This window comes from Leptidea sinapis, chromosome 45, assembly GCF_905404315.1.
Source record: "Leptidea sinapis chromosome 45, ilLepSina1.1, whole genome shotgun sequence".
Lineage (NCBI taxonomy): Eukaryota > Metazoa > Arthropoda > Insecta > Lepidoptera > Pieridae > Leptidea > Leptidea sinapis.
In genome coordinates this window covers 3,566,033-3,578,121 of record NC_066309.1, presented here as the reverse complement: position 1 = coordinate 3,578,121, position 12,089 = coordinate 3,566,033, and the positions used below count along the sequence as shown (strand labels likewise).

The following is a 12,089-nucleotide window of genomic DNA, read 5'->3' as shown; positions in this document are numbered from 1 at the left end:
CAAAGATCTCCACGACGATTGGTATATATCCAGTAACGGGTTACGCATACGCGGGGCCCGTAGCAAATTCTTTCAATGAGCCCGGTTTATACTGAAATTAGTCATTTACGAAGTGTCTGACGTGGGTTGGCTCAGTATGAAAAGTTGTAACGTTTCACGTTTTTGTCACACGAAGAAATTCAATATCTTAATAAGTTTCTCTCTAAAAAATTATGCTCAGACAGAGATGAGTGGGCTTAAATATGCGGGCCCCCCTGTTGCGCGGAGCCCGTAGCAATTGCTACACTTGCTATGTGGCTAATCCGGCACCGTACATATCTATTTCCTTTGTATCTATATATATAAAAATGAATTGCTGTTCGTTAGTCTCGCTAAAACTCGAGAACGGCTGGACCGATTTGGCTAATTTTGGTCTTGAATTATTTGTGGAAGTCCAGAGAAGGTTTAAAAGGCGAATAAATTGGAAAATGCTGCTAAATTAAATAAAAACAACAAATTTGTTTTTCCTTTGGTGTGTCCATACATAATTTCTATGAGAGAATTTATTGACGCACGGTTTGACAGTTCTGCTGAAACAATTTCATAATGACAGCAGGGTGCATATTTTACGAAGTAATTTTTGATGTTATGATATATTATTGACAAATTCATATAAAAACATTATTTTATTTATTATATACAGAACAACGTCTGTCGGCTCAGCTAGTTAGTTATATAAAAGATTTCCACGTATATAGTCACTCATCACGATATCTCTGGAACCATTAGAGCTAAAGACTTGAAATTTGGTAGGAATGTTCTTTTCACCGAGTAGAGGTCAGCTAAGAACGGATTTTACGCAATTCCAAGTTTTTTTTATTATGAACAGAACAACGTCTGTCGGGTCAGCTAGTTTCATTATAAATTTATAGTAACTTAAAACTGTCGTCAGAATCGCTTAGCTCCTCGAGGCTGTCATTCTGTTGGTTATCAATAGCAAAGCACTTGCTGCTTTTGTTCTAGTCATAGTGATATATTAATTTATTCTTTGTTTATACATAATTAAAGTCTTCTCGAACATGGAGAATTATAAAAAAACAGTTTAATATTAACAAAACAGAGGTACAAATCCAACTTAATCTGATTTAGGGCTTATAGTCATAGAATAAAAAAATACAGTCATAACCTAAATAAGTAGGTATTTCAAAGCCTAAGCCTTGTCAAATCGGTCATCGACTTTACAGCCAGAAGCGCGAAAATCACTCCTGATATCCGTTTCCCACGCCTCAGCCTTGTATACTTATAAGTTGATTTTATTTTGCGTAAAATAATATTCAATGTACTATGAAACCATCGCAGCTTTAAGCTAAATACCATTTAAAATGAATCTTATTAAAAGTGTTTTCTTCTGTACTACTCCTCTGTGTTCTGGTACAATTGTAATTTTCTGAAAAATTCTCTAAAAATAATACGGGGCGTGTTTCTTGCGCTGTTTCTTTTCTCTTAGATTGCTATTAGTTTCTAAAGCGGTAGTAGTGGTTTAATTGAAATCAAAAAGAATATTTATTGAATTAGGCATTACTATCCATAATTCTCCAAATGATTTGAGTTTTCTTTAGTGTTAATTCCGCCAATATTTGTCTTTAAACAATTCGACACGTGTTTCGCCTCTACACGAGGCATCCTCAGGACATGTTGTCGTCGAAACACTAAAGAAAACTCAATTCATTTGGATCCAAAAGAATCCCAAAGGAATCGGTTTAAAGGAGAAAATAATTTTTTGCAAAGTTACTAAAGAATAGTATTTCCGCTATGACAAAACAAAAAGCAAGATGGCGCCATGCCAGTAAAAAAAATTATTCCTTTTACAGAAATATTTCAAAAGTAAGTATTATCACCATATTGTAATGTCGCACGTACGTCGGTAAGTCCGGCTGCCAGTTTTTATGTTCTTGTATATTCGTAGACCGGAATAATTACCTTCTATCTGCAGACTTCGCAAACCGCAAAGTTTAGATGGAAAAATATATTAATTAAACGTTGAGGATATGTCGGCAAGCTCATCAAAAATGTATAGAATTCCTATAATTTGCATAAAAGTCATTTTATTGCTTCGAAAGACAAACAGAATGGAATGTTAGTCGTCGAATGAATCCAGTAATGCAGAGATAAGGCGATGATTTTAATTTCAAATTCATTTACAGCACTCTGTTCTGGTTTATATTGAAACTTCCTCTCTGATTCATCTTTAAGGTATTGGGGACCCAAGATTGTTGTATTTGAAAATGTGCCGATTTTAAGCATAATTCTTTGATCTTTTCCCGGTAATATATATAAATATTGCTGATATTTTAGATATATTACCGTGTAATTATTAAACGTGAAGTAAAGTTATTCCAGGTTTAAAACTTTTCGTCTTTATCTTACCATACCATCATAGACTATAGTTTATTCGGACGTATAATATTTCCCGCGTTTATTTACAAGGCTGCTTGAAATTCGGAAAAAAATCAATATTATCATGGCATTGACAGTGTTGTCAGCGCTATAGTCAACATTTTGCTTATTCTTGTTTTATTCTCAAGTATAACTTAATACCAAGTTTATTGATAAGGCCTTAGTGATTTATGCTAAAATAAAGCATTTGTGTCTCATTGTAAACCACGTAAACTGCAAAGGTGACGTGCCAGCCGTGACGATTTGCCAGAAACTGTCATAACCATAATGTTAACACCAGGAACAGACATAAGCTTATAATGCCTACTACTCGACTTAGTTGATTTAGCAAATCTTTTGTGGGGCGATGTATATGCTTTTACAACAGGATCCCAGAAAATGTTCAAAACAAAAGTATTACTTTATTCAAAAGAATTGTTAAAAAACGTTTGTGTGGTAAAGGTTACTATAACATAAATGACTTTCTTAATGATACCACAGATTGGGAATGGAGCGACCGCCCTCAGGCTATTAAATAATAAGTTTAATTGTACAATGTTACTTTGTAAATGTTACTTTCATTGTAAAACACATTTTTGATAAAAAAAAAGCCCGCTGAGTTTGTTGCGCCCATTCTTCTCAGGCCTGAGGCATTCATTTTGGAATGGGTGGTAGTTTTTTTGACTTTCAAATGATTTCACATCCTATTTCGAATAAAAATATTTGAATTTGAATTTGACGTACCATAAGGCATTAAGTAGGCTCGAAAAAAGAAAAAAACAGACTAGGAGACTGTAGAATTTAATGAGTTAGCAATAATTATTTTGTCGAGTGGCTACACAGGCGACAGCATTCGTTAGCATCCCTTGAATATTCAAGTTGTCAACCTCGCTATAACCTTCGACCTATCCTAAAATATTTTCCATTGTGTTTATAAAAGTTGTGTCTCGGATTTTATTTAATCACCTACAGCTTAGCTAAAGAGCTGTTATATAGGTGGTACTCACATATCACATAACATAATATTTACGACCAGCTTGTTGGTTGGGTACTATCAAACTTAACCTACCTTAAAACTCGTTTTTGCGTAAAAGTTATTATTATTTTATTCAACCCGATGCTTCCTGACCTTTGCATAGCACGTTTTTAGGAGGACTGAAATGTAACTTTTGCGCAAACACCTAATGTAAAAATACAGCTACAATTCTCGCGTTTTAATCCATTAAAAATTTTCACAAAAAAACAACGGACTAAAACACTATTCCGAAACAATAGATATAACATGCACAAAAAAGTATAAAATTAATTGCGTCTTATAAGACAATCTAATTCTAGTTACGATAATTGTTATTTTTGGAATCGGTATCTCACCTATAACTATGTATGTAGTTACAAACCTACCATGGCTGACACCGACTCCAAAAATAGCAATAATCGTAACTAGAATTAATTTAACATAACGAGGTGAATCAAATATCCGGATAGCATAAAAATGATTCGGCCGAGTATCGTTTATTTGCTCCTAAGAATTGAGGACTTCTGTTACTTTGTCATGGATCCCATAATCAACTTTCAAATAAGAAAAGAATGATCAAAAACAGCTCACCCAGTCGAAAGTTCTGAATCATAAAATAAATAAGAAACATACCGACGAATTGAGAACCTCCTCCTTTTTTGAAGTCGGTTAAAAAGGATTTATTTAAATGTGTGACACTCGCACTTATTAAAGAAGTTACCACTTGTAATTATTTGTTATAAACTCCTTGTTTTGTTTCAGATGCTGAAACGGACGTTGCGTCTCAATACATATTAGTTAATAGTTTACTTAAGCTACGTAAAGTACAAATCGTGTCGAACTTATTTTGAATAGTTTAGCCTGTAAATAAGGTAGCGTCGCAATAAATTAGGATGAGATAAGTTTATCTTGTGAGCGGTTTGTTTTGGGAAGAATGCAGGACGCTTCCATAAAGCGTCGATATCTTGGTTGTGTTGGTGAAGGGTTAGAATAAGCAGGGGTAGGTTGGGTCGTGATGTGTGAAGATAAAGAGGAAGTTAGGAGTGAGGCGGCGTCGGTCACTCCGAAGAGGCTGTGCTTCCCTCGAAGACCCCCCGCGCCTCTGCCAGACACAAGAGGACTTTGTTGTGCTAAGCTTCTACGGAAAAATGGAAAGGCGAAAAAGGTTAGTGTACTCTTCTGAGTTAGTTCATTATGTGTTAGTCGTTTTCTTAGTTACAACTTACTATAACAATTTAATAACCTCATAACTTAGATATAAGTATTACTGATTATGTTTAAGTTCTTCCTATTCTAGAAAAAAATAATTAGATTACATATAATAATAATGCATTTGAGTGCGTAAAATTAATTGTCTCATAATTTAATCTTTAGATACTTTAGACTTAATTTTATGCATTTATGTATAATGATACGAAAGTACAAAGTCTGTTCCATCTATAAAAATAGCGTGGATCAATCAAAGTGAAAATACTTCCAGTGAACACGTGATTACTGCAGGTATCTCAGTAAATCTCAAAATTTACGATCCGATGGATTGGAACTACCCGTCAGAATAAGATCCACTATATTTCAAGGTAGAGTGCCTTTAAGCCTTATAATCAAACTTGAGGCAGAATTTCGGTCACGCCACTTGACTTATCTTAGTTAGGGTGTTTGCATGAATACAGATTGGAATCCTAACTTGTAATTATTTCTAACTACCCTCTTATTTGGCTGGGAATATAATATATGTATATTGTCTTTATTATACTGATGCGATGAATAACTTTGAAGTGGAATGCTAACTTAGTATCAAATTAGTTTGTGTTGACATCGCGGTTGTCACAATTACTAAGTTTGATAAGCCCCGAAGCGAACATTTTAATGCCACGAATATTTTATAGGGAAAACCCTGTATTTTTGTTTTTATCATTGTGAAAAATAAGTATGAGTTTATATTACAGATTTAACAGATCTGTGGAGTTTATATAGAGTAACAAGAGTTTTCAACATTTTGCATAATCTTTGTTTATACTCAGGTATAACTTAATACCCAGTTTATTTGAAGGCCGTTACAGTTTTTTTATGTGCTTACAACGCTGTTTATTAGCTTCACCTGTATGTATGTTTGTTTGTAACCGACTCATTTGGGTGCGATTTTGACCCGCTTTGAACGGCCAGATTTCGTTCAAACTTTGAAGATTTATCGAGGACCGTTGACAATAAAATAATTTGATAAAATTATTCCACTTTCAATTTGCAAAATAAGAATTTTGTTAATTTTCAACCAAAACGTGGTTTTTAGTTTATTTTTAAACTACTTTTATTAACTTAGAATACCATATCTAATATATAGGTTGCAGTACCTTAAAAACAATTCTCAGAACACACCCTGTATTAAAACAGGAAAAGAATGAAGTATCGTCTCTACGCAACGACAGGTGATCGAGCTACAATAAAAAACGAATCACGGAGTATTTCATTCCCTATAATTCGAGTATATCTGGTATCAAAGAAAATGGTTTGGACTCATACTCCATGTGTGGCCAGACCTCAACACATAAAGTGTTTGATTATATGCGCTGTTATAACTAATTCTTTCACCCAATTAATAAATTTCTTCAAAGCCTTTTGGCTTTACCTCTCAGAGATTTCAAGACCCTATTATTCCTCGTATACAAGGATACTGAGCGAAATAAATGTACAAAGTGATACCACAAAACGTTTTTTCATTGATAACCTGCATTCTTTAGTGTAGTGGTTTTTCCTAGTCATTTCATTACTCATTACAGTTAGGTTTGCGAATAATGGCTTACCCTGGAATACCTCGAATACATTTAGTCTACACCAATAGTAAAAAGAGGCTTATTAATATGCATTTAATTTAATATTGACAATAATCTGTTAATATGTATTCGTTTCCAATATTTAATATAGATTGTAAAGGTTGCAGATGTGAAATTAATGAGGAAAACTTTGCTGTTATTTTAACACTGTTTTCAGAGCGAAGCGTTACATTTTATAATGTCGACTTATAATTTAATCTATTTATTCCAGCCCCGACCAAGTAAGGCCTGGGAACTAATAATATACTCATAGTTCTATTCCCTTATAATATGGTAATAGTGATCTAAATAGCAGTGTATTACAATTAGTAAGTAATTAGAGAGTTGATAATGGGACGTTATTGTCCAACATATCGTTATTACATCTAATCTATACTCAGTCTGCTCTAGGCTGTGATGGAGAGTGCGCCATAATAGAGATTAGAAAAGACTTATAGAGTTAATCAACACTTACTCATGGAAAACTCTATGAGGCCTTGTAAGACAGTTTCTTGATATTTTGATGTTGTGTCAAACATCATAATCACGGGATGACTGAAATCGTTAGCGAGTGTAAGGTTAGTAGTTATTGGCAGATGCGTCGATCAACCTCTTTCTCAGCCTTAAGGGCTATATTGTCGTCACTACTACCGGTTTCATTTTCGAACGCAACTCGATCAAGGCACTACTTTTATGAAGAACTGAGAAGTGGCACTGGATTTGAGAATATCACTAAGTTTGAATAAGCGTATATAATAAGCTATAAGATATGCCTAGAAATGCCCTAGTTATTGTTTCAATAAAATCTAGGGAGTAGTTTTGGAGCTACGATAATTTTCATTTCTGCATTAGTAAAATATTTTTATAATCCGTAAAATGCTTGCGTAACGTAATTACGTCGCACGACGGTGTTACTGCTGTGTGACGTCACTGTGGTCAGCGACGAGGGCCAATTGATGAGATTTTTTTTCCACTTTGTATGCCGAAGGATACAATGACACGTGTGCCTCTAAAACCGGCACTTAATCAATCTTGGCATAAAGTTTCGTTCATTAAGATAAACTCAAAAATCTACAAATAATCGTAAGTTAGAGTTAATATTTTTTTCTTGGAAAATAAATTGTAATTTTGATACATATTTTCATTATTTTCCTATGTATTTTTATTATTATTTCCATCCAGCTCCGGAAAGTTGCTCTTGTATATCTGTATGTAAATATTATATCGCTGACAACACTGTTACTACATTGGTAATTTTGAAGTTTTCCGAATGTATTGCGAATAAATCAAAATATAAAGCCTTGCAAATAAACGCGCGAAACGGCCGAATAAGCCAATTATAAGCAAAATGTCTATTTGTCACCCTTTGCTTATTCTTGGTTTATTCCAAGGTATAACTTTATATCAAGTTTATATTTTGTAAGGCCGATAGAGTATTATTTTATTTTGTGCCTCAATTAAATAGCTTGTTATTTTCACCGATAACTGATGAATCACTTACCATTTAACCATTTTGATATCAATGTAGTTCTGATATGATATCTCCGTTGTGGGTATTTTAAATTGTTCAATATCTAATAAAGATAATGAATGTATCCAATGCAACCACGAAATGAGATAAAGATATGGTATGTCCATGCAGTTAGTACATACATGGGGCACACTAAGAGTTTTGTACTTCTAGCTAATCGGAACTATTTGAATTTCGAATGTTATATTTTGTGAAACGTTGCAACCTTCTTAGTAATAAAAAAAAAACAATTGGCGGAAATCATTTGTCAATTACTTTTTATCACACATCAAAGTTCTACGCAACGAAAATGGAATTAAGTCGAAAAGATTTAAGAGCGATGTCATTTAATGATTTTGAAAGAACTCTCTCTCCGCAAGACTGCCGCGTCTTCAAAATGCTTTTGCGAGAGAAGCACCTTGCTTGAGCACCGTGAAGCGATGGTTTGTTGAGTTTGTGAAGGGCCTTTATCTGCCGTCAACGAAAATATGTGGCTACTGTTAAGCGGCTAATTGAAGAAAACCCGCCGATTGCCTATGACACACTTCGAGGACTATTAGACTAGAGGCCCCCACCTGGCATTCTGTGATTTCTGTATTTTCCCCAAAATCAAAGATATGATGAGAGGTTTCACTTTTACCAATTCCGAAGAGGCAGTGTTAGCGTTCAATAACCACGTAGAAAACACGCCTTCAGATATGTGGGCCTCCTGTTTTAAAAAATGTTACGATCGTATGAAAAGATGTTTGAAATGTCAAGGAGAGTATTTTGAAAAGCAATAAACATAATATTTTGGTTACGCAAAACTTTTAGTGTGACCTACGTATACTACAGATGGTGATAAATTCTATTTTTTTAAATAAGGTACGAGACGAGCCCATTACAATGCAGTGCCGCTCAGGATTCTTGAAAAACCCCATAAATTCTGAGCGGCACTACAACTGCGCCCTTTCACGTCTCGTTTGCCCAGTAATTTCACTGGCTACGGCGCCCTTTAGGCCGAAACACAGTATTGTTTACACATTACTGCTTCACGGCTGAAATAGGCCCGTTCTAGTACCTAAAATCTAGCCGGCATCCTGTGCAAAGGAGCCTCCTACCGTTTAAGTTATGTTTGTTACAAAGTATAGTATAATATTATGTATACGTTCGTGGCACTTATATTTCTGTGGGTACCCAATGTGCACATATAGCGAAAGCCTCACGAAGTAACTAGTGTTTAAAATACAAAATCTCAATCAATGGAATCGCTGTATCCGATGCAAAAGTAACATAAACCTCTAAACTGCATATGAAGTCCTGGTACATGATTTCCTCCGCTATGAAAGACATTACCATCACCACTACCATATTTATGTTCTCCTGGTGTCTATGTAGTCCAAAATACCTCTTGTGCATGACGTCAGAATAATTAAGGTATACTCGCGTCATACATAAGACAATCTCTTCTTCAACCATGATCTCCTCGTACCAAAACACTGTGTAATGCTTCCTATCTCATTCTCTCGCTGGCTGAATCTTATACGAGGGGTGGCTGATATAAAATCTACTTTGTTAAAGAAAGTTTTGAAAATCGAACTGGCCACTGCAAAATCATATTCTATATTTATTCCTTTTTCAAAATTATGACGCTTATTTTTTTTCGCTTGCTTTTGTTTTTTTGGCGCGGCTTTGATTTCACCATGTCGAAAGAAAATTGTAAAATGATGAAATTTGAGCATCGAGCAGTGATTAAATTCCTAAGTAAAGAAGGAAATACGCCTACGCAGATCAGAGAGCGCATGTTAAAGGTGTTAAAGTTTTGGTCGAAGCAATTTAAACATGGCCGTGAGAGCCTGGAAGACGACCCACGTAGTGGAAGGCCAATTTCTGCTGTTACCGCAGATAATGTTGAAAAGGTGAAGAACCTGATTCTTGCAGATCGGCGAATCAAGCAGTTGGAGATAGCCAGAGATGTGGGCATTAGCAAGGAACGAGTTCATGAAATTATTCACGAACATTTGGGCATGTCCAAGGTGAGCGCGCGTTGGGTCCCTAGAATGTTGACCCCCTTTGACAAACAAAGGCGAGTAGAATGTTGTCAGGCATTTCTAGACCTGGTCAAAGGTAAAGAAGAAGAGACTATCTCTCGAATTGTGACCTGTGATGAAACTTGGATTCACCAGTGGGATCCGGAAAGCAAACAAGAGTCAATGCAATGGAAATTTAAATGAGAAAAGCCGCCAAGGAAGTTCAAGGTTCGGCCGTCGGCTGGAAAACTAATGGCCACCGTAATTTGGGATGTCGAAGGGATTTTGATGATAGATTATTTGCCTAAAAATACAACAATGAATGCTGAATATTATGCAAACTTGCTTGACCAGCTTCGTGAACAAATCAAAGAAAAGCGGAGAGGCAAACTCAGCAAAGGTGTTCTGATTTTACAAGACAATGCTCCTGTACACACAGCCTTAACGGCGAGGTCAGCCCTGAGCAAAAACGGCTTCACAGAAATTAACCATCCACCTTATAGTCCAGATCTGGCTCCCTGTGACTATTTCTTATTCAAAGATTTAAAGAAAAAATTGAGGGGTCGCAGATTTTCGACGGACGAAGAAATGAAGGAGGCTGTGACTGACCATTTTGACGAGCAAAATAAAAATTACTATTATAACGGCATGATGTCACTTATTTGCAAATGTCATAAGTGTATTTCACTTGCAGGAGACTATAAAGAAAAATAAAAAAAAAACTAGCCATCAAAGTCTTTTCTTTCATAGTTAGGTAGATTACTTATCAGCCTCCCCTCGTACATTTACTGTTTGTGTCTCTATCGTCTGGCTTTATCGTTTAATCGAGTTTCTAACACAACGATTCTAAAGGAGTTTTCACTTCAAAAGTAAAACAGTAGTACAACAGTAAGGTTAGTTCTAAAAATGTTTAGGAGTATGTGTATATATATGTATGTATGTTTGCCAATACTCTTATAACCAAGTTACATATGAACGAAATTCTTAACCTAAAACTTAAAGTTTCCATTTTGTAGCATTTAACTTCATTCCCACTATTTTCCTATAGAGTTCGAAAATTTATGTATGTTTAAAACTATCAAATTGGTAAGTGGGGTGTTTGTAAACAAAAATGGGTTGCACCCTGGGAGTGCCGGCAGAAGTGAAAACTTGAACATTAACGTTGTACATTTTTGAATATTTTGGAATGGTTAGGCAATAATTTTGCTCGAATTGCTTTATTAATCAGTATTAAAGTATTAATCAGTATATCCTTAATATAAATGTTTGCACCTACCGGGATTCGAAACCGGTAAGTTCAATTTATTAATCGGAATTTTAATACTGTATTACATAGAAGAAATGCACTTCCTAGAAACAACATTCAGAAGATTCCCTTCGGGACAGTTTTCATGGAGTTATTCTCCATTTTAACATACATTAAACCAAATTTGATTTATTAGTACAAACCTACTTTTCAGTTGGCTGTACCTTAAAAATTAATTATTATAATGAAGATCTGTATTGCCAAATACCTAAAATCTATGCATATTAATCATAAACTGCAATAATTTGAATAATAAATTCAATTCTTAATAAGGTACATAGTAAGTTTAGCTTTATGGTAAAGTATAAATAAAATTTTGCAAATCAACAACAAATTATAAAACCATTTTCAAACAATTAAATGTCTAATTAATGACCTATGGTATTATTAATAAACGATTAACGGCCGTTTTCACTAACTTATCTCTAGTTACGGATAGATTGCTATCACCGTTTATGTTTAATGACAAGATCTTATCTATCCATAGTTATGTCCAATATAGTTATATTATTAGATATAGTCCAATGCTATCAATCAATAGGTTATTGAAATGTAAGCAAGCATAAAAGGAGAGTTTTGTCTACCTCTAGTAAGTTAAACTAAGGATACATAGGTTATTGGAAACGGCCGTTAATGTCTACATAACCTTTACAACGCTTGCTTTTGCTTATTATTGGCAAAGTACCGATGTTATAGTCCTCAAAGAAACAAAAATCAAATCATATTTATTTACCATCACCAAAGAGATCTAAATAAAGACACAAAAGATATCACAAATACGAGATTAAATTGTATTCATGACTAAAAATGATTTGGTTACTATAGAGTACATTCACAATACAGTTAATATAAAACCTTATCTCATTTATTCAATGGCCTATTCAAAAGGCAAAATTTAAAGCATAAATGATTTTAATAATTTGGGACTAATTATAATTTCTGTAGCTATGAGTTAGTAAAAATGCGCAAAGCAATTAGCAAGGACATAAAAGATGTTTTTGAAACATTTTGCAGACTTTGGCGATTC

At 34.5% G+C, this 12,089-nt stretch overlaps 2 protein-coding genes across 2 annotated transcripts in view; both read left to right on the top strand.

The window, feature by feature from the left end:
• Positions 1 to 12,089, top strand: part of LOC126977458 (protein smoothened) — a 599,797-nt gene that overhangs the window by 155,864 nt on the left and 431,844 nt on the right. The gene's annotated exons all lie outside the window — the stretch shown is intronic.
• The window catches only part of LOC126977538 (uncharacterized), a 132,213-nt gene that overhangs the window by 12,802 nt on the left and 107,322 nt on the right, over positions 1 to 12,089 (top strand). Inside the window, exon 2 of the mRNA XM_050826395.1 lies at positions 4,193 to 4,595. Coding sequence (XP_050682352.1) covers positions 4,446 to 4,595 — 150 coding nt within the window. The 5' untranslated portion in view covers positions 4,193 to 4,445. The remainder of the gene's footprint in view (positions 1 to 4,192; positions 4,596 to 12,089) is intronic.